Here is a 26,947-nt window from a genome sequence, read left to right as displayed (position 1 = left end):
ATCTGATGTATCTGACAGTCTTCTGGTAATTTATTTCATCCTCTGGAAGATCTGTAAAGTAAAATCACTGTACTAGTGTGCTGTAAGGTTGATATATGATGTCTTGTTTTTCTGTCAGTGTTTCTTCTCTTCCTGTTAGTTCAGTACTCTTTGTAGTTTTTTATTTGTTTGTTTTTTAATAGAGCATGTTCTCATCTAGTCAACTTTAGATGACCATGCTGGTAGTTTCCATGTGTTCATTTTGATTTTCAAAGGTGAAACTTTTAAGTAGTAGCATCTTAATAGAATGAATGTTCTCTTCAAGATGAAGTAATTTTGCTATTATTTCTTAAACGTTCATGGAATATCCTGAGAACTGTAGTAGTTACTCAGGTTTTGTTTGTTCATGTTAAAAAAAAAAAAATATATATATATATATGTGTGTGTGTGTATTTGCATTTCAAAACTTTCACGTTTGTCATGTCTTAAACATTGTGTTACAGTTTGAATTCAGGATAAATAAAGAGCAGTCATCTTTCCATAACAGACTTCTCCAGCATGATCTGGAAAAAAATTATTCAGGAAGACAAGGTAATGTTCAATATGTTTGAATTTTTTGGTCTCCAGTATCTCTTTTTAATTAACTAAACAGTGTTCTTGCAAAGAAAGACTATATTGCAATTGGAAAACAGGACAATATTTCATATGCAAGTGTAACAGCTTTTCCTAAATCATTGTGGTAATTCAATAATTACTGCTACATCATGTCCTAAAACTTCCATCTTTCTGCTGCCTAGTTATTTTCTCGTGTTTTTAATTGCTTTTCATGCTTTTCTCATTGCTTTTTTCCCCTCATTTTGTTTATGGGAGATCTTTTTTTTTTTCTGCAAATCCATAGACTGTCTATGGGCATGACTGTACGTTCCCTATGAAGCCACACAAGTCTCTGTTGTAACCTTTTAATGGTTACTTAGCTTTTTAATATATTTAAACAAAGTTAGTGACTAATACAGAGCACCTGATATGAGTTGATGGTTCTCCTAATGTATTTGCATTCCCTTGGCTCTGAAAAGCAAAGCATTTGGCAATATCACTGTATTGAAGCCTGAAGGACCCTTGAAATGCAACACTCCTTGCTATATTGCTGCTGCTTGCATGTCATATAGAAAGAGCGATTGGTTAGGACAGGAGATCAGTTTAATTATAATGACACTTAAGTATCTGGTACAACTTTTTTTTTTTTTCTTTCATTCCAGTGAAAAATAAAGACCGACAGCTCTTCAGTGCAGAGTGATTTCTTAGGAGTCTTTACTTAATCAGTTTACTTTATTATGGAATGACTTTCAGCTCTGCAGTTGTCACCCCCCCGCTCCTTCCTCTGTTGCCAGGAAATCCAAGAGTATTGAGTCCTTTGGTGTGTAATAAGCAGATGTATGTTCCAGTACTATCCAGTCTGACTGAACTTTCTGGTTTGGAGTTGAAGCAAAATACAGGTCCTCTCTCAGGATTTGGGGAGTCCTGTATTCGAACACTTCCAAAATCCAGAGCCTAACAAAACAGTGTTAGTTCATGTGCTTCAGGTAGTAGTGAAAATTTGTCCTGTTAGTCTTTTTTTAAACCGGGTGTCTTACTGAGAAGTTATGACCTGCAAGATGTCCTGCTTCTAGCTATCAGAATGTATGATTAAATGGCAAGTGTTTCCTACTATTCCCTTGACGTATTAAGGGAGATTAATTGATCAGTGTCAGGAAACTAATGGAAATCTTTCAAAACATAATATAGGCGTTTAACTATAGGCTTTTTATCTGCCTTTATATAATAAAAGGGCAGTAATAGGGCTCTTGCATGCATGTCTTTAGGAGGATGACATTATAGGAATAAGTCCCTTTATTGCCATCTTGTCATGTTTCATTTTTAAGTCTTTGATCTTGTGCTTATTGGCTTGAAGCCTGAGGCAAAACTCTTTTGATAGACTTTTGCAATGACTTTAATTCATTATCTCCTATCTCAAAAGTTAATCTTTTTTCCTTTGCAATTATTTTCACTTTGAAGGAGACGAAGAATGTTAATTTGTTACATACTGGTTTGTTAGAGTAGCTAGAAGTTAGAGGGTTGCACTGAAAAGGTTCTCAATCAAACTAAAGCCCAGCAAAGCTAGTAGTTATTTGAATATCTCTTCTGTTCACGTGCTACAGACAATAAGGAGCTCACTTTTCCTAGTAGTGGAGAAATTAATCTTTGTTGTTTGTTGAAAAATTTGTCTTATTGACATCTCTGATTTATTGAAATAAAAGGGCAGACCTGTGTGAAAGTTGAGCATGTGTCCTTATGTCAGTGCGCATGCATGGTAATTTGTTTTTGACTAATATTTTTCAGTGGATCGTCTTCCAAATAAGCCAGAGTTTGGAGGGCACATTTGTTGGTGTGTTTCTCGATGTTGTTAGTCATTTTTCTTCTCCTTCATTACATTAACAATAGGAGTGGAGATAGACAGTTATGTAAATGTGTTTTAAAGGGCTGCCTGTTTCTTGATAATGAAGTGAGATAAAATACCCGTTGTTTAGGTGCTGAGTACACTTTACCTTTGCAAGAATTTGCTTTCATCTCTGGCTCAGTAGGACTGTTAAGTGGTTTGGTGCCTTAGTTTCTAGTAGTGTCTAGGTCTACTTGACCTGTCCTTTTATAAAATAAAATATTTCTAAGTTAGATAACATCTCTTTAAGTCCAGATGTTTAAGTCGTGAAAACGATATACCACCTTACCTTAAAACAGCATTGGGTTGTTCTAATCAAAACAAAAGAATCTTTGATATCTGCTTTATGACAAATTGCAACTTGTTTAAAAAACTGTCACAAATCAAGCAAATAGGCATATTTTTGAAAGAGGGTGTGGAAGACTTATGGTAAGCTAAAAATGGCAGGAAAGAGCTGATATTCAGAAGCACTGAATGGAGGCAAAGTGCAGTTTCATGCACTATGTAACTTTTAATAAGAAAATTCTGCTCTTTAATTAATAAGGAGATTTTTCTCAATAGGTAGTTCAAATATTCTCTCTATGATTTTCTGACAGATAACACCACAAATTTTGGGAGTAGTTCACCAATAACAACATTTCCTGTATTGCAACGTACAGCTGAAGAAAAAATACTGAACTCTGATAGGCTTACCCTGGAAAGGTGAGAAATATTTTTAGTAGGGTGTATTTAGATTAGTTGTCATGTTCTGTACATGAGATTTATGCACATCGTAGCTTGTGACTCCTGTATCTAATGGTCTGAAGTGAAGACTATTTTGGTAATGCCCATTGTGGTAGATGATATGTGGGCTGGGGGTGGTGTGTATGTGTTTTTTGTTTGTTTGGGGTTATTTTTTGAGTGAGATGAATCACTTCCCATCAAGAAATTCTGTATCTATCTCCTTGTGGTAAAAATTCAATGTGATTGTAAATATATTCATACAGCAGTCATCTAAGGTAGTACTGCGTTAGGGTTTTCTGTTTTCAACTAGCTGAAGAGTTGAACTCAAGGTCCTGCAAGAAATCCATGGAAAGTCAGAGCCTAATGTATATCAAGTTCTAGTGCGATGGATTAACTTTTTTCATCCTGGTTATCTGAAAGACACATTTAGTTGTAAAGACAGAGCTTTTTTATTTGAGGGGGAGGGCTGTTGTTGTTGTTTTTCTTAGTTTAAGGTTTACATAGTCCAAAGAGTTGTGTGTGCTCAGTAGGACTGAGGTAGTCTAGAGGTAGTTCTAAGATGGGAATAACCGTTTTCAGGAAGGCTTCCTGTATTTTTTTTTACTCTACATATTAATGATTACTATTTCATGTATTTACAATCTAAATATAAAATTCTGTAAACCAAAGAAAAATATGTAGACATAGCAGACCTTGAATTCTGATCTCAAAAGGCTGCTTGGCAGGTTTTATCTATTGAAATTTTATAGTGTGGTCACAACATGAAACTTTTGAACTGATGGTTATTGTGCAAGACTTCTATGTAACAAGCAAATCGCTAATTAAGAACAGGCTTTCTGAAAATTCTGAAAGCATTTCTGCTACATTTTGATGCAAATACTCTTATATTAAAGAGTCATTGCCACCTCCCACATTTGTTTAAAATAATCACAGAATCGTTTAGGTTGGAAGGGACCTCTGGAGATCATCTAGTCCAACCTCCCTGCTCAAGCAGGGGCCTCTAGAGCATATTGCCCAGGATCACATCCAGACGGGTTTTGAATATCTCCAGGGAAGGAGACGCCACCACCTCTCTGGGCAACCTGTTCCAATGCTCTGTCACCCTCACAGCCAAGAAGTTTTTTCTCAGGTTTAGGTGGAACTTCCTGTGGTTCAGTTTCTGCCCGTTGCCTCTCGTCCTGTTGCTGGGCACCACGGAGAAGAGGCTGGCCTCATCCTCTTGACACTCCCCCTTCAGATACTTGTACACGTTGATGAGATCCCCTCTCAATCTTCTCTTCTCCAGGCTGAACAGGCCCAGCTCTTGCAGTCTTTCTTCATAGGAGAGGTCCTCCAGCCCCCTCATCATCTTCCTAGCCCTCTGCTGGACTCTCTCCAGTAGTGCCATGTCTCTCTAATGTTAGTGAACTTAATTACCTTAATTAAGTTAATGTGCTTTTTTCACTTCAGTCAGAGTGGGTAATACAAAGGGTGGATTACTGACTTGTTATTTAAGGATATTTTTCTCTTCCCTCTCCAGGCAAAAACTGACAGTGTGCCCAATTATCGATGGGGAAGATCATCTTCGCCTTTTGAATTTTCAGCATAACTTTATAACTCGGATCCAGAATATTTCTAATCTACAGCATCTTGTTTTCTTAGATTTATATGATAATCAGATAGAGGAAATTAGTGGGCTTTCAACTCTAAGATCCCTACGAGTCCTTCTGTTGGGGAAGAACAGGTAAAAATAATAAAACTAACGTAATAAAGCAGCCTGTTTCTTTGTGGTGTAGTATTGGTGATCTATCATTGTATTAATTGTTTACAGAGTTTTCAGATTGTGATATTGACTGTGAGGCAAGTGAGATGGCTCACTTCCTGGGGTCTTCAGGCTGCTGTCCTTGTGACACATACTTGCATGTTTTTCTGAGATGCAGAATAGAGTTCAATGCATTTCTCTGCATTTGCTACGTGGGGAACACTTTGCTTGGTGCTGAATGTTCCCCAGCTCTTGCTTGCTGCATTGCTGGGAATTGTCTGCTAGTTTGGTTTGCTTTCGTAGTCTTTTCTCATGTTGAAAGAGTGAATTTGTGTGTGTTTGATGGATATTGATGAGTCAAAACTTCCAGCCTCAAAGTGAGAGAAGTAAAAATATAAAGTAAAAGAACAACATCATGACAATACAGTGTTTGGGGATTTAAGCTTCTGAATTTAGTCAAGGAGATCTTGTTTCTACAATATCAGTCGGGAAATGAGATCTGAGGCTAGCTCTGGGCTCCTGCTGAGTTTAACAGCAAGCTTTCCCTGTGCTGAGACAGAGATGCAGTGAAACTTCCTGAAAAAGCCTCTGAAATCTCCAGGCGTGAAGTCTAAGATGCTATCAATTTATGATACAGTATGAAGCTTGTCTAAAAAAAAAAACTGAGGTTATAATGACAGTTTTTGTAAGGAATTTATTCAGGATGTAATTATCAAAGATATGTAGCCTTAGGTTTAAGCTAGCATGGAGGAAAAGAGCGTGGAAAAGGCTTGTAACAGACAACTCTATCTCAGGGATCTGAAGCTTTCCTGTGCTTCTCTGGAGGGTCTTATATTGGGCCTTGGTCTATCTGCTCTTCTCCCCCCTGCCTCAGCCCATTGATCTAGTCTACACCTGCCACTGTTTAGGTAGAACGAGCAACAGTTGAAAGCATAGGAGGATACAGAAGCAGATAAGGAAAATAAAGTCACTCCCAAAATATAGGAAGGAAGGCAAGCTAAAGATGTTTACAGGCATGCTATTGTGAACTGGCAGAACTCTAAACTGTAATCATAACTATTTCGGTGAAGTTCTTCTGTAAATGTAGAGAATGTGTATGAAAGTAATGAATAAAACTTTGCTAATCATCCTATCAATAACCAGTGTTTCAAATTAGGTCTAGATTACATACTTGTTTTCCTGTAAGTCTGAAGAGAGGTAAATACCTCTAGAACTTCTGAATTGTATAGTTCAGTTTTTCAGTATAATCTGCTCAATCAATATTTTTTTATGACTTTATCAGAAAATTAAGATGCAGCCAAAGAGTTTAACCCTTTTTTTTTAAATGAAACATGGCATTTGATTCTTTCTCTTCCCCTCACCCCCATTTGGATCAATTGATACTTCTCTCTCATATGGCAGATATCAAGCCGTTTGTATCTAATATTACTTGCCATTGTTCACAACTGTTCTTTCTGGAGATACTAAAACTCATCTTCACTCTCAGATCTTTTATTCATTTGTCAGATCTTATTTTCTTCAATTAGAGTCAGAAAATCTGAGGTGTTAGCTGCAAACTGTAGAAATTTTGACTCAGTAGGAATTTATTCTTTAGTGAATTCCCTTCCGGGTGGTGTGAGCACTTACTTTAATTCTATTAAAGAAAATTTAAGACTTGCATGCTTTTTTTATACAAAATATTCATTGACTTTTTTGTCTTCTGTCTTCCCTGTTTATATCTTCCTGTTAGGTACCAATTTCAACAATTTCTAGTTCTTACTCTGTTCATTCTTCTGATTCTTTATGAATATTAAAGCTAGCTTGCCCTATTTTCCCGTCAGCTCACGCTGATTTATTTAACTCAGTCCTTTGACAGGGTCCCTCTTGCCCTAAAATCGGAATCTCCACAAACTTGAATCAGTTTAGTCTGAAAGGACTGAAAATAGGTGAAAAGGCATTAGCTGCCAGTCCAGGGAGCTGCCATGGAAATGCTCATTGAAACAGTTGTCTTATTTGTCTTGCTCTCAGCTTGCCTTAGTTGTTTGAAAGAATTCTGAAAAAATCAGAAGCAACCAATTTTTTAACTCATGTTGGGAATGATAGCCCTTATCCTGTCAAGCAGCAGACCTTAGCACATACATGAAAACATATAGTATCTCTGTATACCAATTAGAATATCTTTTCTTTATGGCATTCGGAGATATGCAAAAGAGTCATCTGACTTCTTGAAATTTGTTCAGGAATCCAAAGTGATAGAATGACTCAAGATGATAGAGCTAGAAAGGCAATAAATGTATTATTCTCAAGTACTAGATTTTGTATTTCTTCTTTAAAAGCAATTATAAAAATTTTCAAATTCATTCAAAATGTTATCTTCTACTATGTGTTCAGATCAAAAAAATATTGATGTCGATGAAATTAAAAATCAACACTTAGTCCTGGCACGCTCCCAAATTTGGGCAAACTGCATTCACATCAGATTTTGTTATTTACATTTTAGACAAGTATAGTATATTTATATTTCAGAATGTATAATGAGGATTAGCTGAAGGATCTGAGGATAACGCTTCATTTGGAGTATTTGTTGAAAAATTATAAATACACACACATATAAATATGTAATATAGGAACACATATGTGTGTGTAGGAATACAGACATAGCGGTTCTTTTATGTAGTCTATGCTTTCAATATTTAAGTTGAGCCAAAACCAGAGCTGCTGGCTACTGCCCTTTCAGACTTTTGCAAGTGGGCGAAAGCTGAACTATCCTGGATTGTCATTTGTTTTCCTCCTTCCCTAAGTTGTATTTAGATTTATAGAAATAACTGGTAAGACTTACTAATTGCGTAGAACTAGTCTTCTCAGAAATGAGATCCTAAAAAATTTAGATTGGGAGAGGACTTAGTTAGACCAGGTCACTCAGGGCCTTGTCCAAGTTGAGTGTGGTGTGTGATGTGTTGCCTCTTGTAATTTAGTGCACTTCCAAAGAGAATCTTGGCTTCATCTTCTCTATAATCTTACTTCAAATAGCGGAAGGCAGCAATTAGATCTGCTGTTAGTTTTCTCAGCCTCTGCATTGTGTTCCCTAATGATTTCCCTCTGCTGGTCTCTGCAGTGTGTCAACTATTTCTCTTGTGCTGGGGTGGGAATGACCAAGACTGAGCAGGTTACTCCAGATGCGGCCTCACGAGTGCTGAACAGAGGGAGATAAACCCTTCCCTTATCCTGCTGGCTGTGCCTTTGCTAGTGCAGTCCAGTACGTGGTCAGCCTTCATTGCCCTGCCTGTTCCTCTTCCTTTTCTTGTCTACTAGCCCGCCCAGGTCTTTCTGTAGAGGTGTTACCCAGCCAGCCAGTCCCCAGCACTGTCTGGGCTTTGCCCTCTGGGGAAGAGGGGAAGAATTCTGGGGAAGAATGATAACTCTAAGTTACTTTAAAGAGTTATTTTCCAAATTGTAGTAACCCTCAGTGCAATTTAGTTTGTTTATACAGGAGTATAGTTTGTGGATAACCATGAAGAAATATGCTGATAAATGGTTACAAGTCAGGCACATTTCCTAGCAGAGATTTGATTTTCAGCTTGTGTGACTATGTGTGACTTTTAATTATTCTTGAAGCAAATATGTAACGTACATGGCATGTAATATCAGCCAGTAGATGATGCTGTTGGCTATGTAATAACCTAAGTTTGGCATATCAACAAATAGGACAGGGCAGAAAAGCTTTAAGATTCTGAAGCTGTACAGGGGGAGAAGAAACACTACCAAACTCAGATCCATGTTGTTTAGATAGGGCCAGCACTTTTCAGTTTTTCATTCTCAGTTGTTCTAACAAACTCTCAAAAGTCCGTGTCACTATAATCTTTCTTAAACTGGTTTGGGATTAGTTGTTTTCCAGTAATAATATTTATTTTTATTTGGATAAACTATTTACTTTGTTTTCTAATGGTGCGAGCATTCTTTCTCTGTCCCTCATAGAAGAGGGAAGTGCACACTGTTGCTATCTTGTGTTTTTAACAGTCAGAAAGGAAGACAGGAGCCTAAGGCACGCTCACTTATTTATTCATTTTAGATGGCTGAGAGCTTTGCTATGCTCTTTGTTACTCTTCATAGGCGTTGTTAAAAGGCTAGACTTTTTATTAGTTGGAAAATCAAAGCTATTTTTTATCTAATATAAAAACAATTTTTGCCGTTTAAATGTTTCAGAATAAAGAAAATCTCAAATCTGGAGAACCTAAAAAACCTTGATGTTTTAGATCTTCATGGAAATCAGGTACAGTGCCATAAATTTATTAAGTTGCTTGCATAGACGTGATGTGTTTTCTGTGTCCCTTACTTAACTATTGCCTTCTGAAGGGGAACTGCTAATGAACTTTGCAACAGTTGAGTTCACAGAAATCAGTAGATTAATCAAAGGTGCTATGGTATTATTTTGAATCTTGGTATCCATTCTGTCTTTCCAGCATTTTGTACTTTCAGAAAGTTACAGCAACCAAAATGCTGAGGCAGCCAAGTATAACAGCACTCATTCAGGCAGAGCTACAGAATAATTAGATAATTAATCTATTTAATTATCTATTTAATTAATCTAATTAATCTAACTGAAGTAGCTGTGTTATAGTTAAAGTAGTATAGTCACTCAGACAAATCTAAGCTCACATTGATTTTTGTTTTTTAATTCTTTCTGCTATTGGTGATCTTACAATAGAAGATTCCTTACATATTTGTAAAGGATTTATAGATTCCTATAGGAAAAAGTAGAATGGATCTGAGCCCTTGATTCGTTCAGGCTTCTGAACTTACTGAAGTCACTTCTATTGAATTTTTCCAAATGGAGACTGTGCTGTCACTTCTGTGTATTCTGAACAGCTGATCTGCGTGATGTGTGAAACTTTAGCTGAAGTATATGTAAGAGAAAGATTACTGTTTAACGGAGGTATCAGAAACAACGTAAAGTAAACAAGGGTAAGCCAGATAGTGTTCTTTTATAAAATAAATTTAAAACACATGAGATACAAAGTGTTCCATGGTTACGTTGTTTAAAACCAACATATGGTTACTGTGACTATATAAAGCCAATATGTGAATCTTCTGGATTCCTGTTTTGACAATCTGATTTATCACTGATGTGTAGTGTGTTCTTTATTAAATTACTGCTCGACAGTGGGGAATGGGAATGCTCTCACACGCTCCCCCGCCTCATAACACTATAATGAGTTATTGTCATGTGTGATAACTTTGTGGCTTCTGTGAATAACATAATTAGTATAGCAGCATGCATGTTGTGCAGTAGTGACAGAGGCAGTATTGGAACAGAGTAACATTGCCACTAGAGCCTTGCAGTGACTACTTTTAGGTTTGTGGTTTGGTAGTTATAATCCTCACCTTGTTGCCTCTGTATATAGTTTCTTACAGATTAGGCATGCAGATGTGCACGCATTTTTGTCTAGGCAATTACATGTATGCTGTCTTGATGTTTTGGCCTAAGTCAGTACTCTTTAAGTGTAGCTGGGGGGAAAAAAAATTGTGCCAGCACAGTTTTATAGCACAAATAACTATAGGCCAACCTTGGCCCAGAGAACATGACAAATCAATCTTGTATCGGAAGTTCAGTATTAAACCTCTGAAGCATAAGTGCTTTTCTTTAGAAAGCTTGATTCACATGTCTATGTGAAGCACTCAGATGCTAGCATCTGCAAATGAGATGTTTAGTTTTCTGCTTTTTTGTAAGCTTAGTGTATTTTTCATGGAATAGACCGAATGAAGACTCTAAACTTCTCTTCTATTAATTGCATCTTTTTGTTCCTTTCCAATTTATGGCTAGGTAAATTTTGACTTTCAAACTCTCTTTTTCTAGTTGAGGGATTAATGATCTAAAATACCAGTCGGCCATATATGTTTAGTTTTTCTGAATGCATAATGAAAAAGGAAAGTAGTAGTGAGTTTGAGACACTGTTTAAGAGTGTATCAGCTCGCTGTATTGTTTTCAAGTCTGGTTTTTGTTTGCTTTTTAATAATAGAGAGGTTATGTGCCTTTAGCTTCCCTGAGATTCATGGAACCTTTACGTTGGCAGCCTTCTATTTTATCTTAAACTGTATCTCTCCGAAATCACAAATTTCTCAAGAACTCACTTCAACCACAGAACTGGATTTGAGAACATCAAAAGATGCATTCAGGTATTCCAGACTGTAGCAACTAAAATAGATCAGTGGAATTAAAAATGAAGTGTTGGTATATAGTCCAAAATAACTGATTCTGGTCAGTGTTCTGCTAATGCTGTGTCCTGTTGATACCATGTCCTGTATCTAACATATATATGATTTGTTTTTCTTGAGTTCAGTAGGGATTAATGTCAATCGGGAATGCAGAAACAGAATATCCCACTTGTCACTCGTAATGAAAAATAATAGAAGATAGGACTTGCTGTATCTTAGCAAGCTCTTGACGATCTGGTTCGTTACATTGCTTATGGTGTTATCCTATACCTGATTCTTGGAGGAAGGTCAAAAAAATCTGTGGATATATCTAGTCAATTTTACAACTTGAAACTAGAGGTAAACAGCAGTTTTCCTTGATGGGGATGGTTCTGCATTCCAAGTAAAAGACTTAACTGCACTTTTGTGGTGTGGTTTTCTCTCGTAACTATGAAAGTAGCAACTATGGAAAAAATGTGAACGTACTGAAATTCACTTTGATGTACAGAAGCGTCTTTGGCTGCCATTTTAGTACGGTTTGTATGTGCTGCGTGAGTATTTGATAGTTCCTCTACACAACGTTTTCAATCTCAAAATTGCAGTCATTGAAACGCTGTTCACTTAGTGCTACCATATTTTCAGTTATACTTTCTCACATGCTACAGATATTTTTATGGCACTTTTGTCTTCTGTTTCTTGCAGATGTGAGAAAACAATCTTTCTACGTAGATTATTTAATGTATGGCATGGAAAACGTGTTCTTGATTCAGCTTAAAGGCTGTTTTCTAGAAAAGACAGCTGTCCTTGTGACATCATCTGTATCTTGTTGCTAGGAATATTTGCAGGATTTTCTTAACATATTATTGGGCCACAATGTAAAATTTGTGCTATAAAAGGCATTGTTCATACTTGCATATGTTATTTTTTGGTTGTACTTACTAAAAAATGCGTATTTATAAAAAACAAAAAAGAAGTTAGTCGTCGTATTACAGAACTTGTCATTGTAGTTAGAATTGGCCGGGGTGGGGGGTTGATGCTGAGCTATTCAGGAAGAAGTGAAAGGATTACTTTAAGAATGTCATTGAGCTAAAATGTAGATTTAAATTTTTTTTTCCCTGACTGTTGTCTGCTCAACAGTAAAATTGTTGCATAGATTGTAATTGGCCTAAGACAGGAAAGTCATATAAATGAGTGATGTCAAATCCTGAGAGACAGGTCAGCCTTACCTCAATCCCTTGGAAGGTGATGGAGCAACTAATCTTGGAAACCATTTCCAAACTTATTAAGGACAAGAAGGTGACTGGGAGTAGTCAGCATCGATTTACAAAGGGGAAATCATGCCTGACCAACCTGATGGTCTTCTGTGCCTTAGTGACTAGCTCAGTGGCTAACTGGAGAGCAGTGTTGTTTATCTCGATTTTTAGCAAGGCTTTTGACACTGTCCCCTATAACATCCTCATAGAAACACTGATGAAATACAGACTAGATAAATGGGCGGTGAGGTGGATTGAAAGCTGGTTGAACTGCCAGGCTGAAAAGGTGGTGATCAGTGGCAGGAAGCCTAGCTGGCTGCTAGTGATTTTCCCCAGGGGCTGATGCCATTTGTTTTCGTTAATGACCTGGGCAGTGGGACAGAGCGTACCCTGAGGAAGTTTGCAGAGGATACAAAATTGGGAGAAGTGGTTGCTGCACCAGATGGTTGTGCTGCAGTTCAGCAGCAAGCTGGAGCAATGGGCAAACAAAAAGCTCATGAATTTCAAAGCAAAGTGCGAAGTCCTGCATCTGGGGAGGAAATAACACTGTGCACCAGTACAGGCTGGAAGATGACTAGCTGAAAAGCAGCTTTATGTTAAAGCACATGGGGGATGTGGTGGACAAGTTGAGCATGAGCCAGCAGTGTGCCCTCGTGGCAAAGAAGGCCACACATCATCCTGGACTGCCAACAGGGCAAGGGAGGTGATTCTTCCTCTTTACTCAGCACTGGTGAAGCCACACCTCAAGTGCTGTCGAGGTCTGCGCTCCCCAGTCCAAGACAGACATGAATTTACTGGAGCGAGTGCAGTGAAGGGCTACAGAAATGAAGGGACTGGAACATTTCTCATGTGAGAGTGGCTTTAGTCTGAATTCACTCTCTTTTAGTTAGCTATTTCCCCTATTTAGGGAAATGAGACCCCCCCCCCCAAAAAAAAAAAAAAAAGAATTATTTTGAGGGTACTAGTGAAGTGACAAATAATTCTCTGTTGCAAAAATGTCACTAGTAAAGTGACGAAAAACCTCTTTATTGGATGAATGAAGGCTTCTGTGGCGGTAGGTTTAGCTGTAGCGCGCTGAAACAACATCCGATTACGGTACTCACTGAATGGCAGTCTGTGTTTGAGGTTAGGATAGCAGTGTTCCTGTGGTTTGTGTGTTCATAAATCCCACATGTTTGATGGGATTATGTAAGAAATCTGCTGGTCTTTAGTGCACTTCCTGTGGAGTATACACTGAAGGCTTCTATTCATCAGTTCTCTTACTGCTTTGGAGTAAAGGTTGATCACGTGTCATTTTATAGAGTATTTTAGTGATTTGTTGAAAAATACCACAGTTAGATCAACTAGTTTGAAGAAAATTCATCTGTTATTTTTATACAGTCATCCTATGCGATTCATATCTTCATACGTACTAGAACAGTGTTCTATTTTAAGGCATTTTGTCTTCATATATAGCAGCTGTGTCTTGACTGAGTTTCTTACCTTTTCAAGTTGCCACACCTTAGTTCACGAGCACGCATCGTTCTTCCTAGAGAAGCCAGTCTCTTAAGGGGAGAGAATATCAGGCGAGCAGTCTTCAGCACAACAGAGTGGTATTTGAAGATCAGCTGCTTGCGTACAGTTAACTTGGGATACAAGAAGGCGAAATGTTACCCAAAGCTAATTTAAATTCAGTGGCTCTAACATCACCACCCTGCCTCTATAGTCAATGGGGAGAGATAGGTGAAACCACTAGAAGGTGGTTTACAGTGTTATTGGATTCTAGTAGATGACTTAGTGAGGGGAGTCTATTTTTCTAGGCTAAGGCAAATTGCCCTAATGAGGCCATTGTGAATACAGTCCCTAGGATGGATCCCAGCATATAGTAGTACAAGAATAACTTGACATACGTTGTCTTCTAATTAAAATGCTACAATATGAGTATTGTTGCCTGACAACAATACTATTGCTATTACGTTACAGAACATAAAATGCTGCAGTAGTATTACTGTTTGTAACTGAGGTATGATACAGAGCGGTTTCTCTATAGTCTTTTTTCTATGATTTGGCTTCTCTGAGGTCATTAAATGAGATGCATAATGTAGTGTAGCATGTTAGACAAAACCAGTAAATCTCAACTCCTGCAAGTTATTCTGCCAGAGTGGCTCTTCAGTGAATGTGATATTCAACAATCCTTTTTGAGCACGTTGCAAGTACTCACGTATCTGGCAAGAAATAAGTATTATTGTTTAATTCCCCCCCTTTTTTTCCTTTACAATTTCGTGGCTGCTATAGGACATAGTATTTGCAGTAAAATATATGTAATATCTGTAACATAATATCTGACCAAATAGTTTTCATCCTTATTTCAGTAGTGTAATTCAATACAGAAATATTCTGATTCTTGTAATCACTTTAAATGTATTGAGATTATAATCTTTTATTAATAATGTACAATGTCTTTTATATGTTGCCTCTCATCCCAGAGGATCACTCAACAATAAACAACCTAAACCTGTGCACAAATTATATAAAAGTTACTTGAAATGCATTAAACTGAAACAACAGGTTAGCTTTGTTTCATGATACACCGTCGTTCTATATAAGATATTTCAGCAAATAGGCACAATATAAATATTCAAATAGAGTTTTCACGTTCTTCAAAAATACTGCTAGAAAGAAAGAAATAAATACTAGCTAGAAAGATTTTTTTCATGTTAATATTTGTGAGGCTGTGGCAGTTTGGAGGAAAGCTAGATTCCTATTTTATTCTTAGCCCCTCTCTCCCTCCCCTTTTCAGATGTAAATCGGTTGCATAGACTGAGTGCAGCTTGTAAGACCGGAATGTTTCCAAGAGGTGGGAGGGGAGGGGAAATAGAGTAAAATGTCATTGTTGTTCACTTTTTGGAAACTATTTTGATTTATTTGAGTACAGGATATCTTGGCTAAACACGGTTCTGAACTTTGAGTCCTGTCCCATCCTGTTCCTCTCCCCCGACAAGTGAGGACTGTAATGGGGAACTGAATGTACTTTAAAACATCAAGATGTAGTATTCTAAAATGCTTAAATACAAAACCTTGTTCAATATTTTTTGGTGGTGGTGTTCCAAGTCAAACCTTTTAAATATGTTACTTTTTAAAGAAAACCCTTTCACATAATAGGTGCATAAGAAGATTCAAAAAAAGTGTAATGCCCAGTAAAATGTTGCACTTAACTTTTTTGTCGAGTACAATCATTAATTCCCTTGTCATATTTTCCTGATTTTGCTGTGTGATTTAGTAAGCCTCTTAATTTTAATACTGCCTGTTAAAATTTGTAAGAAGGTACAACCTCCTAATAACGTTAGTTTTAATTTCTATGTAAAAACTCTATTATTATTATTAACAACAGTAATACAGATAAATGGGCAATAGTACAGCGTTATTTTCTTCAGAGACCTTGTACTTGATTGTGTATATTGTATACTTAATGTACTACAGTTCCAATTTTAATTATGTTGGTTCCTTAGTGTCAGACTTGCTTTGCAATGCTGTACTGCACTAATGAGGATTGTGTTGAAGAGGAGATTTGGTTCTGTAGCAGGGTTTAAGTATAGGGCTGCTTCCACTCTACCTCCTTGTGAATTCGATCTGCAATAATAGAAGGTTCTGGTGAAGCAGCCTTTAAGAAAAAGCACTGTTTAAACGAGATACGGTGACAGTACTTTCATATCTTATCAGTTAAAATAACGGTCGCAATAAATAGCGTAATGATTTGGAATTAAAATTACTGTCTCTAGTTAAATTTTCAGACTCAGGGTAAGAAACACAAAGAAAAAAATCTCTTAAACTCTACAAAATGAGCTTCAGAGTATTATTTACTAATATTTGATTTTAAGACTTGTGAGAGTTTACTGTGTGATAGTTGCATCTGTTCTTTATAACTTAAAAGTAACAATACTTTGGATTAACATTTAATTTTTAAATGTGCTTCCTTGCACAGAGTAGCCTGTGTAGATAGTTGTAATTGTTAGCTTGATTTTTTTTTTTTTTTTTCCTGGTAACAAAGTAGTAAATGCTGTATGTTTTATATAAATCCCTTTAAAGCCTTTTTATTTTAGGTGGAGTTAATTAGACTGTATTCTGTCTTCCAATCAGTGAGTGCATTAAAGTTAGTAAAATGAGCTAGGTCGTACTGAAGGCAGAACTTGAGTAGGTATATTTATAATGAAACTTGCTCTATACTGCCTGACATTTAAAAAAACAAACATTTATTTTAGTCCTGTGATTCATTCTTTCCAAAGGCTCAAGGCTGTAAGCATAAGGAAAAAATGCAGCTTGATTTTTTTTTTTCAAACATGAACTTCTTTTAAATCATCTCAGAAATATGTCATAAGATGTTACTATTGTACAGTTTGATTATTGATAAGTGGTTATACTCTGCATAACAATCTTCTGATTTTTTTCTTTTGTATAATTATTTCATACCAAAGGATTCAAAAATACTCCCGAGCAAACAAAAATACAGGAGTATTTTGTTCAATATTTCCAAGTAAAATCTTTTAATTTTTTGTATTTGAAAAAACAATTCAAAATGGTTAATAATAATCTTCATTTAATTAATAAGAAATATAATTAGAAGTGGTAGATAAAATTTCTTTTTACTAAAAGAAATATTATTTGAATTGCCTAGAAAGAGGTGAGAGTGGTTTGTTAACTAATAGATGTAGTATGTACCAAAAGCTGGTATATCTTCATTCATGCGTGCATGATAGTAAAGAGAGAAAATCCAATAGAGCTGACAGTCTAAAAACTGAGGAAAGTTATAAATAGGATCTCTATGAATTGTTGATGAAATCCATATCTCTGCAGTAGCAGTAAGATGCTAGGATCACTTCAAATTCTGCCTTGTCGCTTGCTGTAAGTCTAGCTAAACAGACATCTGCAGAGGCCTGTACTCTTCATGCTAACCATCTGCTCTTGGCTTTGATTTTGCAAGTCTCTGTCAAAATACGTTGTTCTGAACAGTGGTATTTTCTATTCCTTCTGCTGTTTACTGTTTTGGTATCCTAACAATTTTACCTTATGCATAAATTATTTTCTGCATATAATACACATGAAGGTGTGATGCATAATAATTTGATCAGTTGTTGAATCAAAAATTGATCCGAGATGTGATTTTAGGTATTGTTTTTTTCATCTGCTTAACATGTATGCATTGCCAAAAGCTTTTATGGAAGAACTGCTGAAATACAGCAGTATATTCAAATCATATGTCAAATATACACACACACATATATATTTATACATACATAAGTCATGTGTTTTGAAAATGCATGATGCTGTTGTTAATAGCTGCCTTACCACTTCTCCTGTTCCAGAAGCTGCTAATCATCATCTGGAGATTGGTATGGCCAGATTTGTACTGGTCTAAAGCATTAGAAAGTTCATTATCATTGGGAAGGTGTGTGTGCCCCTAATCACTAGCTTGTTTGTCTGCATCTAATGGCCGTTGGGAGCTTGCAGAAGGAACAGCGTGCCTGGCTAAGTACAGGATGTTGAAGGGAGCTTACGCTGATCTCATGTCCAGTAGACACATCATTCAGTTGCAAGGGAATGCACTGTATTTTTTAGTAGCTTTGTGCGCTCTGCCCTTGGATACACATAGTGAAAGGCCAAAGTATTTTCCATGGGAAAACCTGATACCCCCTTTACTGCCGTATAACATGGGTTTTGGTAAGAATGATATGAACATCCCCATATCTACTCCATGATATTGCTGTATGCAAGTCCTGCATGAACATCTGGATAGATGCTGGAGGACAGATCCCAAATTGCTCTGAGAAACAGATATCTGGATATAGATCCTTGAGTAGATCACTCTGAGAAACGCAAACAGCGTAAAACGAAGCCATATTGCGTCAGCTGAATAATCGTTAATGCCCTTGTAAAACGCAGTTACGCTTTCACAAGTCAAAAATAAAATTAAGGGGCGGTAGCCATCATTATCCTTTCAACTAAATTTATTCAGTATCACCTGAATCTTTAAAATAAGATATTAAAAATAAACATAAAGCAGCAGCCTGTTCAGTGTAGGTTAGTTACTTTGTTTGATCTCTTCATTTTCTGATCACAGGAAGCCATGAGTTGCCAAAGACATGCTGGGGATGTCGAGCGAACATGCTCTGTATCCAAATTCAGGATGCTACTGCTTTCTTTCTCTGACTTTTATTTGAGCACGTCTCACTGAGTCTAGCAATCATCAGCTCGTAAAACTGGCACCAGAACTTGTGAGGAAGAGAATAACTGCTCCCTTCTCCCTTCTCCCTTCTTTTTTCTTTAGAAAAGTTATAAAAAGCACAATGTTGGATTAAATTGATTCTGTTTTTGTCTGTATATGTTGTTTTTAAAATATATATATATGTATATACTATATATAATCTATTGTGTATCTATGCAAAACACAGTGTGCGTGTTTATACTTCTTTTACAGATTACTAAAATAGAAAACATCAACCATTTGGGTGAACTGAGAGTGTTAAACCTTGCCAGAAACCTACTAACCATTGTGGAAAATATTAGTGGACTGGATTCACTCACAGAGCTCAACCTTCGTCATAATCAAGTCTCTGCTATAGTAAGGAACAGAATTAAATATCTTTTTTTTTTTTTTTTTTTTTAAACCAAGATACACTATTACTTTAACTTGTTTGACCTGTATCAGCATTTCAGGTTTGTGAAATCTTAGTTTTTCCATATTGTTTTTGTTTTGGTTGTTTTTTTGTGGGGCTCGCTTTTACACCATGAAGGTGAAAGTAACACAGTGACTTATTTGGTGTTACTTTGTTTAAATGTGGTTACTTGTAGCTGTATAGATCTTGATAGCACATGATAGTGGAAACAAATAAGTTTCTGAAGAAGCTTTATAGTTCTAATGCACAGATTTGGAGATTTCCATACAAGTTTGTTTCATAAAAGCAAAGCTCTCTCACCTTAATTTCTGTAACTCAGTTAAGCAGTAAGGCCATCTGAGACTTAATCTTTTTATGTATGTTTTTGGGGAGAAAGCATAGCTGATGCTTCTTTCCCAAAGGGAAGGAAATCGATTTTACTTCTACCAGGAGAATGTTGCTGAGTTTTCTTTATAAGGGATTTTCATGTGTTTTTACAGCTGAATCCAGAAATCTTGGTGCAAATTACCCCTGCCCTATCCCTTGTCCTCTCTTTTCCTTTCCCACGAAGCTGGTTAGAAATGGGATAGTAATTCTGAGTGTTTGGAGATTTTTGTTGCTGGCTGCGTGGGATCCAAGATTTCCTCCAGCATCTCTTTTCAGGTTGGATTGCTCTCTGTCAGGTCATTCAGTGGGCAAGGTAAAAGCAAAAATGAAGCAAAACCGCTCTTGCACCACGCGGGTGCACACCCGCTAACAATCATTTTCCCTCACAAAAACTCATAGTAAAAGTCAAAACAGGTATTCATCTCATAGACAAAATTTCCCATTTTGAGCTTTAACTTAGTATTTTAAGTCTTTATGCTCTACAGGGTTAAGCTTGTCATTTAGTACTTTGGGTTTTTAATTTCTTCTGGAAGTGTGGAAATGACTTGTATATGGCAGGTGTATTATTTGAAAAAGCACTTTTTAAATAATACAGTCAGTCTACTTAAATATATATTTGGGTCCTTATATTTCTGTTAATAAGGTCTTGGTCTCAATGCAGCCTAACTTTTTGAAAAAAAAGGATTATATTTACCAATTTACAGAACATAACGTTCATGGGAAGGCTGCTCTGTTGGCTATTGTAATTCATAGTTTTTAGAAAATGGTTTTATGTTTCCCATTGGTTTTGGAGAAGCCTTCTGCTGTTGCTGAGACATTATTTCCTCAAACTTCTGCTGATTTCTGATTCTATCACTGTCCCTTCCCCCAACACCAGTTACTTCTCCCAGATTCTCTTTTCCTTGCTTGCAGCTGATGCCTTCTCACCCCTCTCAGGAATAGTTCCTACTTGTCTCCTCTAGCTGCAAATGGAGAGTTAGCTTGAAAGTTAATGAGTTATAGACTTAGGGTCTGCTACATCTCACCTTTATGTTTTATTCCTCCCTGGCCAGAAGGAGTGCTTCAGAAGACATTCTGTTTAGGGAAGTGTTTTATTTTGTCTATGTAATAATTAATTGTTTGTTACCCTGGTTAAATTCTAATGGACCGTTTTTTGAATTGGATGGTGATTTTAGCAAACATGGCACTAATTCTCATCCCTCTAGAGAGGGACTTCTAGGTCATATGAAGTCAAGTTTTGGACGCTTCATGGTGTTTGAGATATGAAGTAAACATATGTCTCTTAAAATAAAATCTTCCTCATTTTAATGGTAGATGCTTTCTTTTAAATACACATGTATTTCTTTTAATTGGATTTATTTTGATGTTTGAAATCGAAAGACCTTGAAAGTGTGAAAACTGCACTACTTTGTATTGAATTCAAAATCTGTTGCAATATGATAATACTGAAAATCCAAAAACGGAAACCAATTTATCATTTTATGGCAAGAACATCCAAGTTACATTACTGCTGGAATACTTGAGTAGTTGGGGGAAGAGAGTTGGGTTTTTTTGTTTCCTTTCCTTTAAGGAAGAGGTTTAGATTTTCTTACCGCTGACTGAGCAAGATAATTGGTTTTTGGCATTTAAATCATGATATAGGTATGGTATAGAGCTGAGCTGCAAAATTTCCACTCTGAATTCATAAAAAAGAATTTGATTTCTATTGCGTGGGCTGTGTTGCAGTTACTCTGTTAACGCAACACTATAATTATGAATGGGATCTTGGTTAACTTGATTGTTCCTTTAAGTTGCAGAATCTGTAACCTCAAATTTGAAAAAGTTTGCCCCCTCCAACTCATGAAATTAGTCTAAAATTAATATTTAAATTATTTTCTTTCTCACTACACTTTTGTGACCCTTCCTTATTTTCCTCACTTTTCTCTCCTATGAGGGCTAGAAATGTAGTATTCTTTTATGGGAAACATGATATTCTGATTTCTCAAATGAAGTGAGGTTCCATACTAGACTCCTCCCGAGTTACAGTTGACAATATTGGATAATTAGAGTTTTCCAATTAGATTGCAGGCTGTATGAGCAATTAAATGTGTAATAACCTCTTATAATCCCTTAGCCTTAGATTAGTAATTGTGGAGCTATTCTTTGTCTTTGAGGTATTCATCAGATTTCACTGGAAATCGTTGAATCAAAAGTAATTATTTTTATAAGAGTAAATTCTAGTTCAGCCAAAGCTGTAGGGTTTAGAGAAGGCAGTCCTGAGGCGAACTGGAAGTGTCTTCAAGAAGTCAGACTATTCTGAGGAATGGCAAGCGGGCAGAATAAGTAATTACACAGGGTCTCATCTGGCATTAAAAACATGGATCTCTACATACCAGGAATTATGGAATGTCTATTTACTTTTCATGCAGCATCCCTAATTAGGAAGATGATCTGTATTTTTGTTTGAAAGCAATACCTGCTTGCCTACTTTCAGGTAATAAAAGGTGGAGATCCTGTCTCTGTCATCTTCAGCCTGATCTTAGACTTGGAGAAGAACTGGTTAAGTTGTACATCATCTTAAGATAAAAACTCCTGTCTCGTAGGTCCGCTGACTTAATGACTTCATACCGAAACTGAAGTTGCTGCAGGCCTTCCTTATAACTAAGGTGTTCACTCTCATGCTTGTGAGGCTTGCAACATGCTTTTTAGGACCGCAAAATATCATGCTAGTTATAGAGGTCTATCTTCACAGGAAATTACTTTGTATTCCCAAACACAAAATTCTTTGAGCAATTAAAATCTGTGTTGCTTAAGAAGAATTACTGCGCACAGTCTGTCTTTGTGTGTATTTCAGCTTGTATCATGCCCCCACCCCCCGCCCTTCCCTAAACGTCATCCCTGTAAGTATCCTTAGGGACTGAGGGTACATCTAGATGACAGTTGTGAACTCAATCTCTCCATGGGCTGATTTAGGAGGATTCAGGGTAGCTCTGAAGTAGGAGTTTTGAAACTGCAGTTAATACAGACCTGAGCTAATAAGCCCTGCTAATTATAGATAGAGCTGTGATTCTTGGTATGGTTTGTTAGCTCACGCACAATGTTTCATTAAGAGCAGCTGCACAGCGTCTTCAGAGCTGCCTTGCGCTTAGCTGGCTGGGCAGAAGGAGCTACGCTCTGTCCGCAGAACGCTATGCGGACATGTTCCAGATCTGATGGTGGGAGGAAGGACCATAGATTTGATTGGAGGCTGAAATCAAAGTAGTGAGCCCCTGTGCCAATTTATGCTGTAAGTGCCGAGATTAGTGTCCACTGGTTGCAAGTTGTAGTATGCTCCTTAGGATAAAGAGATACCCTCTTATAATTGAAGGGTGATCTGTACAGACTGCAGACTATTGTCTGGCCGTTGTGGATTTGTATTTCATAAATAGTTTATTCTTACTTGATATGGTTCACCTTACTAATACTTTGAAATGTTTTAAGGTGGTGTGCAAAGGTCTTTAGTGATATTTATTACACTCACAATCACTCATTCTTAAAACTCTTTTAAAGAGTTTTAAAGATTATAATTCTGTATTTTGCCTAATGTTATCTTTGTGATCAGCCTGTGGAATATATATAAACTTTAAATCAGTGAGGTTCCTGATTGTGCAAAATCCTTCGGTTCTTCTCTAACAGAAGAGTGATAGCATTTCAAAGTGCTAGTTGCCCCGCTGCATGGCACAAGTTGGCACTTCAAAAACCTTATTGCAGCATGATCACAAAAGGGTGATTTGTGTGTGTGTGGTTTTTTTTTTTTTTTAACAATTTGGTTACAGTGCACTTTAAGGTGCAGTTTAAATGCTGCAACAGCACGTTGGCAGCTTTCCCAAAAGCTTGTTCAGAAACCAGCAGCGGTCTCATCCTCTTTTCTTTAACATTGTTTGCCATGCAAGTGGTGCAGCTTGTTCTGCAGAGTAGCTATCTGCACTGAAACACTCCCTTGCAGTCTGCACTAGGGAGAAATGGAGCTGCATGTTCGACAGAAATCAATGTTGCAGCAAGGTTATAGCACATAGAAGTGAATGTGTTTCATCATCAGGCAAACTAGAGAGCTTCAAAAGATGTTATCTTTCAGCAACTGAATTTGTGCCTCTCTCTTTCCTTCTAGAAAGATGTGGATACTTTGCCCTGTCTCCAACGTCTGTTCCTCAGCTTCAATAACATATCTAGGTAAGGGGAATAGCAGTTTGTTTCCTATCAGTAATTTGAGGTATACTATTACAACTGTATTTTATTAAATTTAAATTCTTGCCCTATGAATGCAGATACTTCTTTGTAACATGTTAGATTGCATAATTAAGCCATTCTGTATTTCCTACTTTAAACATGAAAAGTTTTTTAAACCTTTTGCATTTAAATGTGAAAATTCTACTTTTAAAGATGATCATATTATTTATAATTATGAAAATTAGAAATGTAAATTTATTGTTAAACTACGTCTGTTAAAGTAGTATTGTACAAGGCACTTAAATACAGTGATTGTATGTTAAATGAAATATATAAGCTTGACAAACTGCTGAGTCAGATTTTGCTTGCTTATGTTGGTTAGATTATTTCATGATTATATTTTACTTGCTCATTTATTAGTAAAGTCTGAAAGGTATATTCCTGATAGTTTCACTTTCAAACCAGATGGTAGAAATAGAATAACTCAAATTTCTAAGAAGGGCTTCTGTTGTTTCAAGCAACTAAGCATACTTTGTAATATAGAAGACAAACATTTCTAGCTATTTTCTTTTTTATATGCATGCATCTTTGGAATCTGCATTTATACTTGTGCCAATATTAAAAAAAATCACTAAAAAAATTATACCTGCATTAATTTTCAGTTTGAGTGATATGTGCTTGCCTTTATTCCTTAATCATCATGAACCTTTACCAGACTTATTTTGATAGAATCAGATAAACAGGGATAGGGGAAAGATGCTTCATGCTCTAATTACTGAAAAGACTTCATTGTTGTGATACCTGTTTTCTTCTGTAGAAGTGTTATGCTTTAGTATGAGCTTTTATTGTAGTAGCTGCTTGGATGTTTTAAGTCGACCTGCATTATGTTTTCTGCGGACAGTTCCAACCTACTTGTCCGTGTTCCTTAGATTCTTAAAAGTACCGATGCAGTGATCTCCCTAAATACTCCTGGGTATTAAGCATTTTAAAAACTCAAAGATGAATTTCAGGAATGCTTAATATACTCTTCCCTTCATTCATCTGCTAGTCTCTTCACTCCATGTTTTAAACTGGGACAATAAAGAGAGATTCACTTTTTTTTTTCCTGTTGAATAATTCCCAGATTTGAAACATGCTATTTGTTCTGTTTTTCTAACAAATGTCTTAGCCTGGCAAGAGCTATGGGGGGGACTGCAGCAGCTGATTCCCTTTGTTATCAGGGAGCATCGCTGCAGTCAGTGGAATTTCGGTATGATTTTTATGTCGTTGCTATATTTCGTGTAGCTTTCTGACTCTTTTCTCATATTGCTTTATCCAAATTCATTGTGTTATTTTTGCAGTGTGCAAGGAAAGAAAAATATTTGGGTTTTTTTGCAAGTTTCTTAAGTATTTCTCAAACTTTACGTAATCAGTTCTCAGACTTTATCATCAGTAGCTTATTTTGAGTATATTATCTTGATTTTTCTCTTATTCATTGGGGCTTAATTAAACTGTTTTTAGATCTAGTCTTAGCTTCATACATGTAAGCTAGAAATACTTATTTTGAACATTCTTGCAAATATATGATGTTAATTTGGTTTTAATTTATAGTGGGAATGGATATAAAAATACAATCTTAATTTTTCAGAAAAAAGATATTTCCCTGGTATAAGCTTTATGCACCTATGTAAGTAGGTAGATGGATGGATCAGTGTAACTCTTTATGTACCTGTAATTATATACATAAAAAAACCAAAAAACTTTTGATGGCATTTGGCTTGGGTTTTTGAAGTAATGACATTCCATTGCATAATAGCAGTTTTAAAGGCTAGAAAGCCTCATTAATACTTCATTTTGATTTATGCAGTAGATACATCATCTAGCAGCAAATGATGAAATGTAAAATTAATTTCTTAGCCATTTTCTGTAGGCATCTGATACTTGGCTTGATGCTGTTTGAGCTGATCAAAGGAGTTGCATGCAACAGTAATACTGAATTACAATAGTGAATTGTGATGCTGTATCTGAACATTTAAATGGCATTATGTATTTTTATGAATCGCTTACCTGATTTTACTGTGTACCGCGTGATAATCTTTAAAATAGTTTTCTCTAGAAACATCTGTGTCTGTATAATGACTTCTAGGTAACTAATTATATAGATATTCTGATTCATTCATCTGCAAGTACACAGAGAAAACCTGCAAGTGGAAACAACAAAGTATGTTGCCAAAAACTAGTTATATTTATATTATGGGTTCATTAAAATGTTTTTGTAACGACCCTTTAAAAAAAAATCCTTCAAAAAAAATGAAGTGCTTCAGAAAATGAAGTACTTTTCAAGTGTAGGATTTCTCAGACAGGCTTCCCATGTGAAGTTTTATTGCTTTCTATTTTTATGTCAGTAAGAATCCTTGAGTCTTAAATAGATGCACACTGAGATATAGGAATTGTAATTTCAGTAAAAGATTCAGAATTGCCTTTTTAAAATTGTCTGTGACTAAGACATGTATGAATCTATCATATGTTTCAAGACCAGTCTTTTCCTCTCCACCTTCAGAGTAGGCTTCAGAATGCTGCTGTTTCTCTGCAGAGCTTTTACAAAAAAAGATGTATGTTAGCAAAATAATATAAGCTAATAAATCCACATGCTGTGAAAGTTAACACAGATCTGAAAGGATGTCCCATTTCTGGCACCAGCCCAGAAAAAAATTAGCCATTACAAACTGAAGGCGTTAATTCCTTATGGCTTTATAATTTTTGTCTCTAGAACTAGTTACAAGGAAGGATGAGAAATCAGTTTTTGAGTTTGTCATGAGTTACTGGGAAGAGATTACAAAAATTATTTTCTTCAGGAAAGATACTCCACTGAGAGTCAGAAAGAGGATTGTTACTCCTCAGATTTCGTAACATGAAAAAAAGAAATACTTTTTTAATTTTAAAAACAAATATGTATTTTCATTATTATGCTTGACTCCAGGTCAGCACTATGTTTACTTTTTCTTTTGCTGCAGCATTGTGTTTAGCCATATTGAAAAAAATGGCTACCAGTTCAATACACCTGGTAATTGCTGTTCTTTATTTGGTTGCTGAACTGGACACCTGAGAGACGGAATGTTCCTAGTCTGTTCTAAACAAGTTATTTTTTCTCATCAGAATGAAAAATTATAGATACTTTTGTTAACATTTGTACAAAACCAGTACAATGGGAATGAAAGGCTGATTTGTGGTAGAAACATCTGTTTTCAAAAGTAGCTTAGTTGTCAGAGACCTGGGATGGGAGACCCAAGTTGTCTTTGAATGTTTTTTAAACCTACAATTTCCACTTGAGCATGTTGTCACCCAAGTTACTATACTCTAGTATGTTGCTTTCCGTCCTTTTTCCAGAGCTTTTCCATTTTGTGGAACATATTCTTGAAAAGTCATG

At 36.3% G+C, this 26,947-nt stretch overlaps 1 protein-coding gene across 4 annotated transcripts in view; it reads left to right on the top strand.

Annotated features, from left to right (window-relative positions):
- Positions 1-26,947, top strand: part of LRRC49 (leucine rich repeat containing 49) — a 69,057-nt gene that overhangs the window by 12,069 nt on the left and 30,041 nt on the right. For all 4 annotated transcript variants that reach the window (XM_068958770.1, XM_068958771.1, XM_009681473.2 and 1 more), the window contains 6 exons: positions 483-570; positions 3,049-3,154; positions 4,695-4,898; positions 9,099-9,165; positions 18,792-18,935; positions 23,483-23,544. In XM_068958770.1, the coding sequence (XP_068814871.1) occupies positions 483-570; positions 3,049-3,154; positions 4,695-4,898; positions 9,099-9,165; positions 18,792-18,935; positions 23,483-23,544 (671 nt within the window). The remainder of the gene's footprint in view (positions 1-482; positions 571-3,048; positions 3,155-4,694; positions 4,899-9,098; positions 9,166-18,791; positions 18,936-23,482; positions 23,545-26,947) is intronic.

Source organism: Struthio camelus, chromosome 12, assembly GCF_040807025.1.
Source record: "Struthio camelus isolate bStrCam1 chromosome 12, bStrCam1.hap1, whole genome shotgun sequence".
In the NCBI taxonomy this organism is placed as follows: Eukaryota; Metazoa; Chordata; class Aves; order Struthioniformes; family Struthionidae; genus Struthio; species Struthio camelus.
The sequence above is the reverse complement of the archived record's forward strand: the minus strand, read 5'-3'. Positions and strand labels throughout refer to the sequence as shown.